At 44.1% G+C, this 20,901-nt stretch overlaps 1 protein-coding gene across 1 annotated transcript in view; it reads right to left on the bottom strand.

The window, feature by feature from the left end:
- Positions 1-20,901, bottom strand: part of ABCA13 (ATP binding cassette subfamily A member 13) — a 2,435,905-nt gene that overhangs the window by 2,157,205 nt on the left and 257,799 nt on the right. The window contains exon 8 of the mRNA XM_069216941.1: positions 15,458-15,552. Within this exon, the coding sequence (XP_069073042.1) occupies positions 15,458-15,552 (95 nt within the window). The remainder of the gene's footprint in view (positions 1-15,457; positions 15,553-20,901) is intronic.

The raw sequence follows: 20,901 nt of genomic DNA on the forward strand, positions 1-20,901 counted from the left end.
TTGGCCCATACCGATTTTAGTCATTTAAAACTAAACCACCACCCCACCGCTTAGGTGAATGAGAAACCATTTCTGACCTTATCCCCAGGAACCCACCCCCTTGTACCCCCTCCTCCCTAACCCCTCCCATGGAGAACCCCCCCACTATGTCAGCCACCATGGGCCTGATTTTAGAGTGCCCTGGCTACCTGGGGGGCACAAAATTCAAAAACTTGTTGCAATATTACACTTGATCAGCCTGTTCTTTCCTTATAGCATCTAACAATTCATCTGCCTTATCATCTCTCTTATATTATACATTTTGTTATTATGCATTATTCGTAAAAAAGCTGGGAATTTCAATTGAGCCGTGGCTCCGAGTTTTTTTAATTCATCTAGCCTTTTTCCCAGCTCCCACTGCCTGTCCATTGTAATTTTAGATAGGTCAGATCTGATCTCAAAAGTCACATTATCCATCTTTAATGCTTTCTGTTTTAACGCCTTGGTCAAAATTTTCTCTTTTAGATGATAAGTTAAGAAATTAACCAAAATTTTCCTTGGTCTTGTACTATTAGGCCGCCTCGTGAAGGGATCCCGGTGGACTCTCTGAATGTCTCTTTCAATCTCTTCATTACTTTCCTCCAGCTCACAGACAGATTTGATTAGTGAGACAACGTATAACTTAAGATTTGCTCCTTCTGCTCCTTCTGGAACTTTTAACAATTTTAAATTATTCCTGCGTGAGTAGTTTTCCAGATGTTCAATCCTGACTTGTAAGCCTTGTTCTTTTTCATTCAGGCCACGAATTTCATCTTTGTGGAGTTTCAACTCCTCCTTCATCCCCCCCACTGTCTCCTCTAAGGTCTGGATCCTCTCCATCAAGTTATCGAATTCTTTTTCCAATACCTCGCAGGCTTCTCGAATTTCAGCTTGGTTACATTCCGAACTTGCAAACCCTTTCTTTATATCCTCCGAGATGGAGAGGATTACTTCCTCCATAGAGAGGGTATGCCTCAGATCAGAGGCCCCAGTTTGATCTGGGGGGGGGACTAACGACTTGTGCTGCTTGGCGTAATTCCTCCTGTCGTGGAGTGGGCAACATGTCACCTTGACATATCATATCAACACCAGTACCAGCTTGAATATTCTCGTGCAAGGGTAAATTCACAACTAAGGAGGAGAAACCTTCGTCAGTCCCCTTGCCAGCATCTGTGCCACTTCCAATGTCCTTAATCACAAAGGTATCCATTTTCCCTTGCCCCGGCACTAGCACAATATCATCTGGCCTAGCCCTGAAATAGGATCTTAAAGAGGGTGTCAGTCTATGTTTTATTTTTGTTCTCCCTTCAATCCCTTCTCTTTTTTGGGGGGGATAATTCGCCTGATCTGAGGTTTTTCCCTTCAGTTTCCCTAGGATATTGCTAGCCACCAGATCCCTTCTATCCCCCCTTACCCCCAACCCCTGCCCCCCTACCTGCCATAAGCTGATGGAGGGCTGGGGTGGGGCGGGGCTCTTCTCCTCCTCTCGAGCACTGCTTGTAACTCCAGCACCAGATGCTATCTCGCTAGCTCTTCTTGGGTTTTCTGAGGAAACGCGTGTAACCGCGCTACCAGGCTCCCGGGATACCTTCCCTGGAGCCTTGCCAGTGCTGGCGTTTCCCGGATTCCCCCGGAGGGGAATCCTAGCCGATCCTCTACGCGCCCGGCGGAGCTCCAGTGCGGCACGTCCCCAGTGCTGGAGTCTCCCGCCAGGTGCCTCGTCCAATTTAAAACGCGGGCGGCTCTCCGGGAATGGCGCGTCCTTCCAACACATTCGGCCGATCTTCTCTGAGCAAGTGCCACGCCCCCCTGGTGTGGCAGACGTCACGTCTAGCGAGCTGCGGCCGTGACGGCCCTAACGCAGCCTGCCATGTCCTCCCCTCCAGACTTAGGACTACACCGACCGCCAGGGTTGTAATGAGGGCCATAATCAATGGGGGTCTCTTGGCAATCACATCAGAATGTTTAGAGCTGCCAGGGTATTATTCTTAAAGCGCCAGTTTAAATATAGTGTGTTTGACTGCTGTGGAACTCTGTGTCCTAAGAGGACCTTAGGAAGAAGAGGCGGAGCCTGACACAGAGAGCGCTTCAAAGCGCTGAACAAATTGCGCTAGGTGGGACGCGCATTTGCTGGGGGACTCTGTGTCCCAAGAGGCCCTTAGGAAGAAGGGGCGGAGACTGGCACAGAGAGCACTTCAAAGCGCCGAAAAAAATCACCATTGAGCAGGATACACGTTTGACTACTGGGGGACTCTGTGTCCCAAGAGGCCCTTAAGAGGAAGTGGAGGAGCCTGGCACAGAAAGCACTTCAAAGCGCCGAAAAAATCACCGCTGCATGGGACGCACGTTTGACTGCTCTGGACTCTGTGTCCCAACAGGCCCTTAGGAGGAAGGGGCGGAGCCTGGCACAGAGAGCACTTCAAAGCACAAAAAAAATCTCCGCTGTGCGGGATGCGCACAGACCGAACCCGGGCAAAGCCCGGGCCAAGGGCGGGCCAGTCCTTTGCCCGTCAGTGACCAGAAGAGGCCGGGCCACCCCTCTGAGTTCTGGTACAGTGGGGTGAGTGATACATTTTATTGACCCTTGTATCATCTGCATATAAACTGACCCCAACGGTGGAGAGAAGCTTTCTTTTCCTTTTGTGAGAGACAAAGATTTAAAATAGTGGCCGTGGCTGACTTGAGGTGTACCTGAGAGGCCCCTTTGGCAAATTGTGAGGATGGGCAGGAGAAGGGCCTTGCAAAATGGGGATCAGTGTGGTGGAGGGAAGGGAAAAACTAACTCAACTTTGGACTCCTTTCTTGCCCGAGCAGTTTGGGTAGTCACAAAGAAGATTGATTTGGTAGAGAGGAGACTCTCGCTGTAGATGAGTAATTGGCAGCAAGTTTCTATGGAAAATGAGGTCCTGGGGTTCTCTGAAAATGGGGATGGGCTTCTACAGATAGAGCAGATGGATCTGCCCAAAACCCCACCGTCATCAGGAACAGGGGAAAAGGGTTTGGATGGCACAAAAAGGAAGAGTAAGAGGCTTCTGATGGTCTAAACCCTTGGTAGGAGTAGCCCTCCCTTGAAAAAGAAAAAAACTTTGAAGGAACCTGGGAAAAAAACAAAACTGCCTTTGTCCGCTAAACTGATCCCCTCAGATTTTGTGGATGGCACAAGCTTCTGCCATTGCCCAGGTTTTGGCGCAGAAGCTCAAGGAAATGATTGAGGCTATTTTGGCCCCGGTCATGGAGAAATTGCAGGCGCTTGAAACTGGAGTCTCCCTGATGAGTGGAAAGGGGCGGCCCAGTTCAGTCCCAGCCATTGGTGTTTTTTGTGATCCTAGGCGTCAAAGTATACTGCCTGAGGGGGTGTATCCACAGGAGGGCAACCCTAGAGTTCTGGAAAAAGAGATGCGGCAACCTTCAAGCCCCACTAATTTAGGGGATTCTGGAAACTGTGTGGAGGCTGTTTCAGATTATTCTTTTGCAGGTGTAAGGGTAAACTGTAGGTTGAGGGGCAAAAGGTCAATTGGAACCAGGCACATGGAGAATGTGGTGGGGTCTCAAGAAAGAAGTAAGGCCCAAAATTTGCATCAGGAGAAAGGCCCTCCAGTCGTCTGCCTACAGCTCCGTCCGGACTGCGCCCCTTATGTGGTTGTGCGCACATACTTTCCCTCCTTAACGCCAGGAACAAGTGAATCCATGGACCAATTTAAAAATAAGACTTGCTACTGGCTGAGCAAAAATTGTGATTTTGTCTGTAAGGATTTTAGGGATATTTTGTTTGTTAGAAGGATTGCTTGGGTTGGACCTCGGGTAAAGAAGGGAAATGGGGATTGCATTATTGTAAATTGTAGATATCCAGGTCTGATACAATGGCGGCTTTCAACACAACGACGGGTATTCCAGATGAAGGGAAGGATTGGCATAGTCCATTTGGGTTTCTTTTATAATCATACTCAACCGATCAATGGTTTCCAAACTAGGAATCCTGGCAAAGTGCAGGGTGACTTACAGCCAACTAGTATATCTACTTTCCCAGATCTGGAGGAGGTGGATTGACGCTATGCACAGAGATTGTTGGTGGGAATGGTAGAACCCCTTCAATGATATCTTGAGCGTGGACGGTCAGGGTGGAGAAACCTCAAAGTGTTGTCTTGTTTCATGGAATGTGGCAGGGTGTGACAGTAAGTTCACTCTAGATTGTAAATGGACAAAGTATTTGGTACATTATGATTTTATATTACTTCAAGAAACCTGGTCAGATGGGCTGGCAGTCTGGGATGGTTATCAAAGGTTTGCAGTCCCGGCCGAGCGGTATCAAGGAGGACGTCCTAAAGGTGGCCTAGTTACCCTAATCCGAATCTCTAAAATAGCGAGAGCATATCAAATTACCTGCAAACACCAGGGTTTTCTAATTATCTGGGTAGTCTTTCAAGATAATTTCAATGTCCTGCTGGTAAATTTTTATAATGCTGTCTGGGACTCCAGTTGCCAAATTAGGGTCCTTTCTTTAGTCTTGCAGTTATTGAAGTGCAGATTGGAGGGGTTTGGTCTGGAGTTCTGTGCTGTCGTGTCAGGGGATTTTACTGCTAAATAAGGGTGGCACAGTACTGTGGTGAATCCCTTTGAGCAGGATTATGAGATTTATATAGCAGAGGGCTCACAGGACCAGAGGGGCAGGGACCTGATTAAGGGCCTGCGGAGTTTGGGTCTTTTGAACGTATGCGACTTCAAAGTGGTAGGTACATAACAGGCCCCAACTTTTGTAGGCAGAGGGGCTGGAACAACAATTGCTCACATCTTTGTGTCCCCATCTCTAAAAAATGTGTTACGTATGGAAAGGTGGTAGAGCAGCTTTATAGCGATCACAATCCTCTCACAATTTTCTTTAATTTTCCTGAGATCTTACATAATTCACTGTGGGGAGGGCCAGTCTTGGTGAGAGCTAAAGATCAGGGTAGGAGACTTGGATGGAGACAGGCAAACATCCAGCAAGTAGTAGAGAGGGTGGTGGGTCAAAATCTAAATCTGATTACAGGAACTCTCCTGGCTGACTCCTCTAGATCAGGGGAAGTCATGGATGCCATGCTCAGAGTAAATGAAGCCATTAAAGAATGCATGATTATAGCTGCTGAGCCCTCTTGTAAGTACCAGGGCGGATGGTTCAGCAAGCCCTGCCACGTGGCAAAGAAATCTCTAAGGAAGGCATTAAATGGACAGCCAAGAGATAAGGCCCTTGTTAGAGAGGTGAGGGCAAATTATAAAACCATCTTGAGGGCTAGGAAGTTACAGCTTAAGGAGCAGGCCTGGGAGGATTTGGAAAGTGCAATACACAACAAGAACCCAGGCCTGTTCTCGAAAATTGTAAATAGGGGTTCTATCGAGACAGAAACATCTGAGGGTTTGGGCTGTAATATCGCCCCCGAGGTCTGGGTGAGCCATTTTTGTAGGATTTTTTGGGGGGTCCTCTAGGGGAGAAAGTGGGTAAACATGATGGCCACCCCCCAAATTTAGCTATTAGGTTCACACTTGATGAGGTGAGGGAGGCGCTGCAAGGCAGTGCTAGCCATAAAGCCCTGGGCCCGATACTGTCCCGATGGATCTATATAAACATTCTGCTCAATGTCCTCAATGCAGCAGCTAGTGCAGGAATTCCCACTACCTGGAGATCGGCATGCATTATACCCGTTTAGAAAAAGGGTAATTGAAATGATCCAAAGTCATTCTGACCAACCTCACTTCTTGATTCCTCAGCAAAAAGTTTGGGTCGGATTATCCTAAGGCATGTTCAGGATTGGATGCTTGGAAATGAAATTCTGAGTAGGGTGCAATATGGCTTCAGGGAAGGGCTTGGCACCCAAGAGCAATGCTTAAATCTGCTTATGCTGATTGGCAAATATACGCAAGCAAAGTGGGGGACTCTGTATCTTGCTTTCATGGATCCGTTTGAGCTTAATAGGGGTGTACGGCAGGGGGGTGTTTTGGCTCCTACCCTTTTCCTTTTGTATACAAATGGGTTGTAGGACCTCTTAGTAAAAAGATGTAAGGATGCTCCCAATATTAATGGTAAGAGTGTCCCCGGTATTGATCTATGCAGATGATGCAGTCCCTATGGCTTGCACAATGAATGGTCTTCATGAGGCGGTCAAAGCGTATGAAACCTTTATGTCTGCCTTAGATTTAGAGATAAATTGTAGCAAATCACACTTTATGATGTATGGCAAACCACTGAGTAGAGTGGGAGGGCTGAATATAAATGATCAATGAATTAGTAAGTTAAAGGAATTCCCCTATTTAGTGGTAAATTTTGATAAAAAGGGCACTTGGAAATCCTATATCTCCAGAAGAGGGATGCTTTTTAATGCTACAGTAGGTGCCATGTTTGAGTTTGATGCAAGGGTGGGTAATAAACCTATCAAGCCCCTGCTGGAAGTATATAGGTGCAAATGTCTCCCAGTTCTGACATATGGTGCACCACTTTGGGGATATACGGAAAATAGGGCACTTGGTATAGAGGAAATTCGTTTTTGTAGAAGGTTGTTAGGAGTTGGCCAAAATACCTCTGGTTACTGCTTGCATGCTGAACTGGATTTAGATTTTATAGAAAATGCTATTAAGATTGTTCCTTTTCTGTTGGGGATTTCAATTTGGACAATGAGTTTGCTTCCCTAAGCAGGGAAATCCTGTGGGACTGTATGTGATCATGCAAGGGATATTCCCTGGCTGGCTTATACAAGAGAAGTAGTGTTAGACTTTTCATCCTTGGCGTGGTCTCCCTTAACTTTTTGCCTCTGTTTCCCAGGTTGTTGATGTGTGCTGGACTCTGTTTTTGTTACTCTGGGCACTTTACCACTGCTAACCAGTGCTAAAGTGCAAGTGCTCCTATACAAAATATAATTGGCTTATCCATAATTGGCATATTTGATGTACTAGTAAGTTCCTAGTAAAGTGCACTGGAGGTGCCCAGGGCCTGTAAATCAAATGTTACTAGTGGGCCTGCAGCACTGGTTGTGCCACCCACATAAGTAGCTCTGGAATCATGTCTCAGACCTGCCACTTCAGTGTCTGTGTGTACAGTTTTAACAGTAAATTCGACTTGGCAAGTGTGCCCACTTGCCAGGCCTAAACCTTCCCTTTTCTTTCATGTAGGACACCCTTAAGGTAGGCCCTAGGTAGCCCCAAGGGCAGGGTGCAGCGTACAGTTAAGGTACAACATATAGTAATATGGTTTATATGTCCTGACAGTGAAATATTGCTAAATTTGTTTTTCACTGTTGCAAGGCCTGTCCCTCTCATAGGTTAACATGGGGGCTACTTTTAAATCTGAATAAAGTGCAGATTCCCTTTGGGAGCGGATAGACGGGTGGAGTTTGTGGTCTCCGAGCTCACAATTTAGAAATACATCTTTTAGTAAAGTTGATTTTAAGATTGTGTGTTTGAAAATGCCACTTTTAGAAAGTGAGCATTTTCTTCCTTATACCATTTCTGTGACTCTGCCTGTTTGTGGATTCCCTGTCTGGGTCAGTTTGACAGTTGGGCTGGTTGCACCTCTCACTAGACAGTGACACAAAGGGAGCTAGGGTGTAGTCTGCATTTCCTGATGAGCCATCTGTGATAGGGGGAAGGAGTGGTCTCTCTCACCTGAAAGGGCTGTGCCTGCCCTAACACAATGCAGTCTCCAACCCCCTGGTGTGTGTCTGGGGCCTGGCCTGGGCAAGGCAGGATTTTACAATCAAAAGAGACTTTGATTTGAAGTAGGCCTACTTCAAAGGAGAAAATGGGTATAAGAAGGGCACCCAAACCCACAGACTTTAGAACACTCCTGGAAACCAAGAGGAACCTCTGCCTGGAGAAGAGCTGAGGAAGAAGAGCTGCCCTGTCTGTGACTGTGCTTTGTGGAGCTATCCTGCAGTTGCTGCTTCTGCCTGTGCTAGAGGGCAAAGACTGGACTTTGTATTGCCTTCCTTCTTGTAAAGAACTCTCCAAGGGCTTGATTTAGAGCTTGCCTCCTTTTGTTTGAAGTCCCAGGGACAGCAAAGACTTCTCTCCGACAGCACCTGGAGTCCCAGGAGAGACTCCTATTCTGCCAAGTGGTGCCCATCCCGTTCCTGGGACCCAGAGAAGAGAAGTTGGCAGCCCATGAGTGAGAAATCCATGCACAGAGCGCTGTGCGGGGAAAAGATCTATCTGCGGCTGAAAATCGACACCCGCCTGCAACGCCACTGGAAGATCGACCCCCAGGGCTGGAGAAACGACGCACAGCATCGCTGACCGAGGCTGGTGAGATCGCAACCCGTGCTGCGTGGTTTTCGGACCATTGTGCTGCTGAATTTCTGATGCACACACCGCTGAGCATGTAAAAACAACACAAGGTCTGCCCGGACCTGAGAGTGCTGACCGGATCGACGTATCGCTCTCCTGCGGAGAGAAGAAACGACACACGCTGACCCGACTAAAGGAGAAGCGACGCAAGGTCTCGCTCGTGAGTGAAATCGATGCATCGCAAGCCCTTTTTGATGCACACTCGCCCGTGCCGGGTTATTTTTGACGCACCCAAGGTACATTTTCACGCTAATAGCATTAGCATTGTGTTTAAAAGTACATGAAGACTCTTTTTCTTTTTAATTGATAACTTGACTTGTGTATTGTAGATTTTTGTCGTTTTGGTCTTGTCTTGTTAAGATAAATATTTTCTATTTTTCTAAACCTGTGTTGTGCCAGTTTGTAGTGTTTACATTAAGTTACTGTGTGTGTTGGTAGCACTCTGAAGTTAAGCCTACTGCTTGTGCCAAGCTACCAAGGGGGTAAGCAGGGGTTAGCTGAGAGTGATTCTCTTTTACCCTGACTAGAGTGAGGGTCCTTGCTTGGACAGAGGGTAACCTGACTGCCAACCAAAGACTCCATTTCTAACAAGTAGCCATTGCACTTAGGCAGCCAGATATGTTTGTTGCATCAGAGGGTATAACAAGTTCTGACAAATGTTAGGCAAAGGAGAATTTCTCAAAGAGGGAGGCAGAGGGATTAAGGAAAAAATCAGTGAGGGATTTTATAATGTTAAAGATGGGGTGGGCCCAGAGGCGTACCTCCTGGAGATAAGAAGTGTATGGGAAAGGACACTCATTTCGTAATTCCACTTGGGGGTAATTAGAAGTAATCTGTGTTGTCCGTTAGACCAGTTTGATCTAAATTCTATAAAATTGTGCCCGTGTGATGGTGTGTCCTTACGGACCCTAATTCATTTTACCTTGTTTTGTGACTTTGATGCACCCTTTAAGCGATGCTACCTAATCCCCCTGTTGAGGGCTAGAGGATTTGTGCAATATCGGCCAGCTTTTTTATGGCTGTGTATGGTTCCCGATGTGATGATGTGTGGAGGGTAGGTTCTTTTTTAAAGGGAGCTATAACCTGGCGGAATAAGGTTAATCTTTTTTAAGTGTTTTTATAAGTATTTTATATAAAACAAAGTTGCTAAAAATTTGTTGAGGTCTCTGAGGTGATAAATTGGGTGATCTAATGCAATTTTCTTTTAGTTCCTTTTAAAAGTACTTATTGGGAAGAAAAGTTTACCCACTGCAATTTGAGTATCTGTAATCTCTGGATAAATTTGGTTGTTTAATTGCAATTCTTTTATAATTCAATTTAAAGGTATTTATGGGGCAGAAAAGCCGACCCACTGTTATTTTGGTAGTGATTTTTCTGATAAATTTGGTGGGCTAATGCTATCTCTCTTTTTAATGCTATTTAAAAGTATTTACCTGGAAGAAAAGCGGACTTTTTTGTAATAACTACTGTGAGTGCTATGTGATGTGATTGTATAGTTATCTGTTTTCATGGATGAAAATTCTTAAACCGAATAAAGTGCTTTAATGATGACATAGCAACTCATTATTCGTCAATCATTGACCCAGCATGCTGGCCTCTTTCTTGATCACACCCACTGAGAAAGAAGCAGGCTTTAAGGTAATCTGCAAGTAACCATTTGTCAGATCTCCTTTTCTGTGGTATCCACATTAAAGTGAAGAAAAGGCATGGTAAGATTGTATCCCAAATTCTCTTGATGGTCTCTGCTAGGGTCCCCATCATGTGCTTCAGGGACCTCTTGAAGTGCTCCACTAGCCCACTGGTCTGGGGTTAAAGCAATCTGACTCTGGTAAAGATGGAAAAGTGAGCCTTAATTAACACTAGCAGAGTAGTGCTTCTCAGAGGCAGCACCTCGGTATATGTGGTTTAATGACCAACCATAATAAATATGAGGTTGTTATCTCAGGAAGACATGAAAAGAACCAACAGTATTGATTCCTAGCAGTTCAAAAGTTTGTCTGCCACTGAAAAATGTGGTGCATGGTCTGTTTTCCCATTGTTCCACAGGCTTCACACGTCAGGGAAGTTCAAAAGGCTTCCCAGCATCATACCTCCTACTGGGCTAGTATAAAAGAGAAAACAGCTGTCCCATAGTGCTTTATATAGTCATATGTCCATCTAAGGGGACCTTAAAGTCCTGCTGCATAAGAATATTCCTGAGGGCTTGAGGGTCCACCAGTCTGTGCCTGACTTCAGTCTTTGGCTCAGCAGGTGCACTATAAATTAGACCATAGCCCCAAAACATTTTGAACTTTCCATCCACTCCCTCTCAGGATCGGCCCTGGGTAACGTTACTAAGGTCCATAGTGGTAGGACATCTGGTCTGTGGCTTGCGGAATATTTTTCAGGATGGTCCTTCAGCAGGTAACCAATTCTAAGGCTCATGAACTCCTCATGACCTGATTTAGAGTTTGACAGAAGGGTACTCCATGATAGGTATCCCATCTGCCTTATTAGAAGAGCATTGGGACATAAAGACCAAACAAGAATACCTACAGAATAAATCACGTAGATTCAACCTTTGCTTCTTAGGAGTTCTAGACACCATAAAGGTGGCATATTCCCCACTAAGGTGGTGGAAACATGAATTGGAAAAATGGGAGATGTATGTATTGTTCAAGCATATTGCATTCCATTTGACCCACCTCAAGAAGCCACTCACTCACACACAATATTTGCTAATTTTGCATTCTATTGGGTCAAAGAGAAAATTCTCCCAAAAGCCATACAAGGAAAATATTTCAGAGTCATAAATGAACTTAATTTTAAACTTTTTTCAGACATGACAATTGAAACAGCTACAAGACTGTGGTAATTTAAACACATGATCTTCAATTTCTTCTCAAAGGAGAAAGGCAGTACGGGTTCAACAAGCAATTTCAAAGTGCTTGTAGAAAGAAAATTGACCACCTTAACAAATACAGAATTAGATCAGAACACTTTAAAGGAACTAGAGAAGAAAGGAGGAAGAGAAGACATTCAATAAAATGAATTTGTGCTCTGCCATGAGGGAGTGACTTCAGTTCTGCATTATTTCTCCCCCTTTACTTACCTCTTCCTTTCAATTCTGTTTTATTTTTCTCTTTCTATTTCTCTTTCTTTTTCACTTAATTTTCTTTTCTTTTTTCTTCTCTCTCCTTCAAAGTTGTCTAAAGCATTCACCTACCACAGGTTGGGAAAAACAAGACCGGGGCAATAACAGGCCACCTTTAAAGGAAAAGGTCTTGGGGACCTATGCTGACAGGGCCCTCGAACTACAAGAGGGCAGGGGGAGATTTGATATGTGAATTGGTGGTGGGGTGGAACTGAAAAGCATGATAAAAGAGGTTTCCATGATTCATGTTCTAATTTGATGATTATATGCACAGGAAAAGTATCATCTTTCAAAATGGTTGCATGGTCTTGGAAGTCCTAACATTTCAGTGTTTCTGGAGCAGCTCCTCTTGGTCACTTCTGAGACTCCCAGGACATCAGAGACAACACTTAGGGGCCGGGACACACTGCAGCAGAGGCAGCTAGCAGGGTCCTGGTCAAGACTACTTGCTAATGGTCAGTTGGGTACTTCTGAAAAAGGCCTCTTGCAGCTTTTGATGTCCCTGTAGCCACATAGGAGGTCAGCCAACTGAGCCTTAAATGCCCCTTCTTTGTCATGGGGCCTAGTGAGAGCAGGTCCAGTTCTTTAAGTCTTTTCACATGTCTCAAACATCTTGCTCTGTCCTCGTCAATAAGGTGTCACTCTTGCAGGATTTACTAGCCAGCGAGAGGGGTGACTCCTAACCAATCCCACTTTTCCAGCACATTCTCTTTGCCTGGTTGCCAACAATCCCATAGAGCAATATTCTGAGGCATCATCTGAAACGGCAGAATCATTCTGCCAGTGGAGGGAGTCTGTGTGCCAGTCAGCGATGTGTTTATAGAGATGAGCAGTCTCCTGCTCCTCAATTACACTAAGCTCATTCTGGGTCCAGCCCACTTACCAAAGGGCTAGTGCTAAAATATGCTACAGAGAGCCCAGGTGACAAAAGGCTTCTCTTCTCCAGGTCTCCATTCACACCAAAATATGAATGGGCAGACCTCATCCAAGTCCCTTTCAACTTAATGAACCCAGCTGCCCTTTCTTAGCATATATGTGTCACATACCTCACTCCAAGGCCTTACTGTCAAAAGGCCTAAGCCAGTGTTTCTGCTCTGAGAGCAGTTTTAACATTTTATTGTGGGGAAGAACTGGTAGGGCCTTATGCAATATGCCCACAGGGTAATATTAATTAGCTGACTGGATGTTCAGGCAGCCAAAGTCCAGCTTTTTAAAAGCCAGGTTTCCTAAATATTTATTAGAAAACTGACTTCAATGCTGTATAGGATCTTACTACACTTTAAAATAGTTTGTTAATTGGGCTAGTACCTTAACTCAAACCGGAGTTAGCAGAGTTATGATGAATAGCCACTGTAGGTATGTGCCAACATTACTTTTTTAATTTTAAATACTGGATGTCCTACCCTGTGGTCAACAAGGGCTACACAGCGAATAACTTATTTAATAATTAGAAGTACTGTTCTCTCTTGACAAAGCGGATTATTTTGAGGAGTTGGCCTGCAGGTTAAAGAGCAGCAAGGTTAAACAAATAGGCCTGAATCAATTTTTCCTTTGTCAGCGTAGTGGATGGCATAACATGAGCGACAGTCCGCAGGTGACATTTACCTTTGCCATTGGACTATTTTGTGCACCACATCATAAGGCCTTACTGGGAAGTTAAATATGCCAATTAGGAGTAAGCCAGTTTTACCATGTTTAGGGGTCAGAGTCCATATACTAGGATTGAACAGCAATGCTCAATAGCACAGCATAAAAAACCTTCAGCATCAGTCCATAAAAAATGTTTTTGACCATGCAAAAAGGACCACTTTCTCACGAATAGTAGTCTCAATACAATTATCTGAAAAGATTAAGCCCCCTGTCCCTATGTGGGCTAAATTAAAATTATATATTAAAGATATGGGGCCTGATTTAGAGTTTGACAGGCAGCCTACTTTTTCAAACACACAATGGGATTCCCTGTTCGTCAAACCATTAGCTGCCTGCCTTATTTAGAGTCTCACAGATTGTCATATTTCGGTCGACAGAGCCCCTATCAGTTCCACCAATTAAAAACTTCCTCGGGTGGCCCTACTGAGCAGGCAGAGTTGGAGGAAGACCACAACACCCTCCAACCTATTTTATGTGGACGGTGTAATGTTGTTTTCGTGTTTGTCGCTTGGGGGTGACAGACAGGAAAAAATATTAATGGCTGCCATACCTTGGAAGAAAAATCAAACGGTGTGGAGTTGGTTAGTTTTTATTTTTCATCCACTAGCTTCCAATTTGGAAGTTTGTTTTTAAAAAACAAAGGCCTATACCTATACTTTTTTAGCACCGCATTTGAGCCGCTTTTTGATGCAAAAACGGTGCAAACTTGCAAAATGCAATTGTATTTTCCAAGTTTGCTCCTCTTTTGCGTCCAAAAATGGACGCAAATGCGGCGCTAAAAAAGTATAAATATGGGCCAAAATCGTTTAGTTTTCTGTACATCCATCAAATCCGATGGCAAACATACACCAAACACTTTGGCCCATATTTATACTTTTTGACGCTAAACTGCGCTAACGCAGTTTAGCGTCAAAAAATTTAGCGCCGTCTAACGCCATTCTGAAGCGCCATGCGGGCGCCGTATTTATGGAATGGCGTTAGCCGGCGCAAGCAGACCGGCGCTGCCTGGTGTGCGTGGAAAAAAACCACGTAGACCAGGCAGCGCCGGCGTTGGGCAAAAATGACGTTAGGGCGTCTTAAAATGGGGCAAGTCAGGTTGAGGCAAAAAAATCGCCTCAACCCGATTTGCGCCATTTTTTTACGACGCCCAGACGCCATTTCATGACTCCTGTCTTAGTAAAGACAGGAGTCATGCCCCCTTGCCCAATGGCCATGCCCAGGGGACTTGTGTCCCCTGGGCATGGTCATTGGGCATAGTGGCATGTAGGGGGGCACAAATAAGGCCCCCCTATGCCACCCAAAAAAAAAATATATATATAAAAAATTATACTTACCTGAACTTACCTGAATGTCCCTGGGGTGGGTCCCTCCATCCTTGGGTGTCCTCCTGGGGTGGGCAGGGGTGGCAGGGGGGGTCCCTGGGGGCAGGGGAGGGCACCTGTGGGCTCATTTTGAGCCCACAGGCCCCTTAACGCCTACCCTGACCCAGGCGTTAAGTTAAATAGTGGCGCAAATGCGGGGTTTTTTGACCCGCCAACTCCCGGGCGTGATTTTTGCCCGGGAGTATAAATACGACGCATTTGCGTCGCCGTCATTTTTTTAGACGGGAACGCCTTCCTTGCATCTCATTAACGCAAGGAAGGCGTTCACGCAAAAAAATGACGCTATTTGCCAATACTTTGGCGCTAGACGCGTCTAACGCCAAAGTATAAATATGGCGTTAGTTTTGCGCCGAATTTGCGTCTAAAAAAACGACGCAAATTCGGCGCAAACGGAGTATAAATACGGGCCTTTGTACATTGAAAGGAACTACCGTGGCTGTGTTTCCTTTCAATATACAAAGTTGACCACTGAGCCATCAGACAGCTCTGAATTTGATAAGTGGAGTACCCTTGGAATAGCGGAAGTAATGTCTTCTGCCATTCCACCAGACATTGCTCCATCCACAACATTTTAAATCAGCCCCTGGCCTCATTTCATACCGCTGAAAAGCAAAACATCACACATTCATTTAGCTTGTCTAAAAAAAACTTTACAGATATGGCCAAATGTTACATAAGAATGATACCTGCATTGTCCCAAGTGCTATTAAAGTGGTTTGGTTTTTGAAATTTATGAAGATTTATAAGACTTAAATTACAGTCCACTCCTAGCAAAAGTTCAAATGCTGCTTGCAAGATGTTTGAGCTGCTTTTACAAAATGTCAGTGCTCCCACTTTTTTTACGTACAATCAGAGTTCGGCGCACAGGTTACTGGAATTTCACATGAATGTTGATATGTAAGCACCAACTTGTTATACATTAATAGCTTGAATTCGATAAAAGATGGAGAAATCGCTGACTTACCTTGTTGTGTAGGTTTAAAGATGTTTTCATTTGATTTCATATGAAATGTTTGCTGAATATATTTTAAAAGTGCGTCCATAAGTATCATTGCCATACTGTTGATAAAGAATATAATTGTTAATTGTATGCAGTTTTTAAAAAATGTGTATCGACAATGACAAAATACATTTGATGAGAACATGTTCGTATTTCCACAATCAAAACAACCAAGGTATAGACATTTTTAGTAAAGGCATCTATTTGTTGAACAACATTTCTCCAAACTTTATTACACATTTTCCTGTATTTACACTATATAGTTCATAGTAATCATAATGTCAAAATACATTCTCATTCGGAAGGACATATTGCTTTCCACAATAATATAGCTTTTGATCCCAATCTACTAACTATTATATGGCATGGTGAATGTTTTAGCAATATTATTCAGCTGTAGGGAACAAGCAGATGTTGACTGAAGATGTAGCTACAAAGCTCCTTAACCAACTAGGAGTGAGCTCACTCCCTGGATAATGTTGCTGTTGAACGTGAGACCTTTAAAACTATAGGTGTATTGGCCACAGTTCTTCTAGCAGTGCAGATCTCACTTATGACCAATCGTCCTTTTCCCCCTCTACGTGGCTTCAGAGAGAGTCTTGTGGGTTGCCCTGGAGATAGCCAAACAGACCCTGGAATATGGGCCTTGCTCTCCACTCGTCTGACGTCTCCTACCAGGATTGTGCTTCAAATTTTGACCCCAAATGTTAACGGCCTCAATAACCCATTAAATACAGTGGTGTGTTGGGTTTTGCGAAACACAACACCAGAGGTTCTCATGCTACAGAGGATATAGCTTCTGGGTTCCTGTTGCCCAATCCTGACCTGCTACAGGTACAATAAGGTGTATCATGCTGGCCTGGGGGGTGGCTATCCTCATTCATAAATGTGTCCCTATGGTGGCCTCCTGTAGCATATCTGATCGGCTGGGGAGTTATGTGGTGGTGGAATGTGTATATAACCTGGCGTAGCTTTATGTTACCCCAATTGCTTGGCCCACCCTCAACATGGTGATGGCCATACTACTAGCTCTTCCATGTGGCATTGCAGTGTTGGGGGTGTGGGGAAATTCACTATGATGATTTCGGCCTCCAAAGACTGCTCACAGACAGCGGGCACTGATAGCCCCCCAAACATGTGGATAGCAAATTGGATGGCCAGTCTTGGGCTCTGTGATGTCTGGTGGATTTGGAACCCAGACATTCTCGCATACACTCACAAGTCGGCAGCACACAAGATGCGGTCCCAGACTGACGTATTCCTTAAGGCTGCCACCAACTTATTTCACACCACAGGTGACTACATTCTCCCCCGAGAAATTCCAGACCACTCCTGGGTTTTAATCCAGATTGGGGAGGTTTTACCATCTGATCGTCCTGTGTGGTGGTTGAACGCCTTGTGCCTTACAAATCCTAAGGTTACGGATCTCCTTTCCCATTAACTGGATACCTACCTCACCCTAAATGTGGGATCTGTGGAGTCTCCGTGACCTTGTGGGCAGCGGGCAAGGCCTATGTCTGCGGAATTGCTCACTTGCACCTCCGAGCCCGCAATAGGAAGAAACACTATCAGGTGGTGGAACGGGAAACCCGTGTAGCTTGTGCGGAGGAGCGCACAAGAGCAGATGAAACTGGGTGTCACCAGGTGGGGAATGACAAGGCATCTCAGAGAGAACTCTGCAAAACAGTGCCTTGACAAAGCTCAGTTTGTTGGAGCACATCCCTGAGCAGGGTTTATGGGTGGGCGACAAATCTAGTATATAACACTACTGGATAGCCACGCACAATACAGTGGACAGGCCAAACATAGCGGACCGAACCGTGGGAGCGTTGTGGATGCCCAAACCATTGCATCAACATTTTTCAGTCTACTATTGCTCCTTCTATACTTCCCAGGTGAGGGCTCCTGGGGAGTCTCTTACCCTGTTGATAGCAGATGTGCCATTTGCTACCCTACCACTGTCAGATAAGGTTGAGTTAGAACAACTGATTACCCCTGATGAGATAAATGTGGCCCTTTCTGACATGAAACCCAGAAAAAATCCAGGCCCGGATAGATTCCCAGCTGAATATTATGAAAAGCTCTGCAAGAGTTTGTTCCTGATTTGATGGCCCTGTGAAAAAAAGCTATAATTAAGGGTCGCTTTCTGGTCGGGCTAAATGTGATGACTATTGTGGTTGGACTGTGCATCATATCGTCTGATCTCTCTGATCAATAATGAACTTAAAATATATCCAAAAATCCTGGCCATCAGGTTCCTTAAGTTCATTTGAAATTATGAGAAATTAATGTGTCATGGCACACTAAAATATTTCCCACATCCATCTCTAAAATATAGGCAATATTTTCACTGTGTAGCCTTATTTCGAAAGCCACAACATTGTTTCAGGCAGCAAATATTTCTGAAGCATTTATGATGCACCTCAGTACAGGCTCCAGAAATATAGGTAGAAGTAAGTAGGGTGAAGGACATCCCAGCCTTCCATTTCAAATAAACCAATATACTCTTCTTTAAAAATCAGGGCAGAAGAAGCATTTGATATAAGGACTTGATCAATCTGCTAAACTTGAATTAAAAATATATACATCACAGCCTCAAGACATTGCCAATTGGCCAGGCTGAAAGTCTTCTTGGCATCCAACCACATAACTGCCAGCAATGTAAGTGTGTTACACTACAGCCAAAGGCCACAAAGAAGGATGAGAATAATTCTGGCTTGATTTGACTATATGGATCTATGAATTACACGAACCAAAATGATAAACATTGCTTTCATAATATTTTATGAACTATTTTTAATAATGTGATTGGCCTCTAGAACCATACAGTTCTGGGTTCTCGGCCTTCTTTAAAGTGGGTATCACATTTCCAGTTGACAAGTTTCAAATACAGCTTCACCTAACAAAATTGCATTAATCAGATCAAGTCATTCTCAGGGCAATATTTTGCATAAATAAATTATATGCGTCATTGTTTAGAGACCATTAATGCATTTTGGATCTCATATGTAGTTATCAGGTCTAATCAGATTAGCTTTTCATTCACTGAGATTCTGACAAAGTTAGTAGGTGCCAGAGAGCTTGCTGACCTACTTACTTCCTTTCAGGGCAAGAGAGGTCTCAAATCTTTGGCTTACATCTTCTGTTGGAATATCAATCAATCAATCAAACAAATCAGACGTACAGAGCGTGGCTGATCACCCTTGAAGGTGTCCAGGTGTCAGGTTTCTGCTAGGATCAGTCAAAGAGCTAGGTCCTGAGTGCTTTTCTGAGTTTAGGAACGGAATGCTGCTTCAGAGGATGCTGAGAGTGTAAGCAAGGGCGAGGGAGGCAGAGCGCAGGTGTCCGGAGGGTTGTTAGAAGTGCAGGCAGTGACTGATGTAGGCTGGTCCTTGGTCATGGTGGGTCTTCAACATATGTATAGGCATCTTGACATGGCATCTTTTTTGGATGGGGAGCCAGTGGAGGTTTCTGAGGTTGGGGGTTGATGTGGGAGGTTGAGTATGAGTGTGGCAGCTGAGTTCTGTATTGTCTGGAGTCTCTTCAGGAGTTGGGTGGTGAGACCTGCATAGAGGGTCATTGCTGTAGTCCACCCGGCTGGTAATTACGGCTTGAGTGACGGCTTTCCTGGTGTTGATGGGGAGCCATCTGAAGCAACACAGAATATTGATTTTTTCCCCTGCAACTATTCCTCTGGAATTCTGGCATCAATCAGAAGAATCACGAAGGAGTTAGGCTGTTTCAAGGGGCAAATCTGTAACTATCTTGATCGTATGTTCTCCCTCAATTGTAAAAGAGCACACTTCTTGATCCCCTCTAATGATAATTTTCTCTTTTATAGCATAGTACTTGTATTGAACGTGTTTTGTACTCACTGGTTAGGGAGAGTGGGACTAAATTAATGATGATAATTTTCAAACCCTCATTAGATTTATTCCTTAAAATTCTCAAAAGCTGGCTAAATTGGTGTTCCAGTTTTCTTGGGGCATTTAGTTTAAATATGGGAAATAAATGAATACCAATACCTATTTGTAAACTGTATATAGATATTTTCTTCACTAGGATTTTTTTAATGTATACTTTTTTATACATACAGCCCTGAAGAAGTTCCTAATGAAATGAAAAGCATAGGTGGTTGGTTGTTTTAACCCCTTATCTGCTGGACCTTCCCCCTCCCCACCCGTGCTGAGCAGTTTTTTGGCTATTTGGGGTAGTTCGCACTTAGGCTTTCATGACTTTTTGTCCACATAAGCTATCTATGCCAAATTTCCGCCCTCTTTTTCCAACATCCTAGGGATTCTAAAGGTACCCAGAGTTTGTGGTTTTCCCTGGAGGACACCAGGATATTAGCCAAAATACAGCAAAAAATGAATTTAAAAAAAAATAAAATGGGAAAAAGGGCTGCAGAAGAAGAAGGTTTGTGTATTTTTCCCTGAAAATGACATTAACAAAGAGTTTGTGGTGCTAAAATCACCATCTTCCCAGCTGTCAGGAACAGGCAGACTTGAATCAGAAAACCACATTTTTCAACACAATTGTGGCATTTTACTGGGACATACCCCATTTTTACTATTTTTTATGCTTTCAGCCTCCTTTCTGTTAGTGACAGAAATGGGTGTGAAACCTGTGAAACCAATGCTGGATCCTGGAAAGCTAAACATTTCTGAAAAGTAGACACAATTCTGAATTCAGCAAGGGGCCATTTGTGTAGATCCCACAAGGATTTCCTACAGAAAAGACAGCTGAAATAAAAAAATATTGAATTTGAGGTAAAAAAAAACTGCCATTTTTCTCCATGTTTTTCTCTGTAACTTTTTCCTGCGATGTCAGATCTTTGAAAGCAATATACCTTTATGTCTGCTGGACTCTTCTGGTTGTGGGGATATATAGGGTTTGTAGGTTTATCAAGAACCCTAAGTACCCAGAGCCAATAAATGAGCTGCACTTTGCAATGGGTTTTCATTCTATACCGAGTTTACAGCAATTCATTTTCTGAAATGTAAAGATTGAAAAATAGGTATAAAGAAAACCTTTGTATTTCCAAAATGGGCACAAGATAAGGTGTTGAGAAGCAGTGGTTATTTGCACATCTCTGAATTCTGGGGTGCCCATACTAGCATGTGAATTACAGGGTATTTCTCAAATAGACATCTTTTTTACACACTGTCTTACATTTGGAAGGAAAAAATGTAGAGAAAGACAAGGGACAATAACACTTGTTCTGCTATTCTGTGCTCCCCGAAGTCTCCCGATAAAAATGTTACCTCACTTGCGTGGGTAGGCCTAATGCCCGTAACAGCAAACACAACATGGACACATCACATTTTTACACTGAAAACTGACGTGTTTTTTGGAAAGTGCCTAGCTGTGGATTTTGACCTCTAACTCAGCCGGCACCTAGGGAAACC

The sequence above is a fragment of the Pleurodeles waltl genome, chromosome 2_1 (assembly GCF_031143425.1).
Source record: "Pleurodeles waltl isolate 20211129_DDA chromosome 2_1, aPleWal1.hap1.20221129, whole genome shotgun sequence".
NCBI lineage: Eukaryota > Metazoa > Chordata > Amphibia > Caudata > Salamandridae > Pleurodeles > Pleurodeles waltl.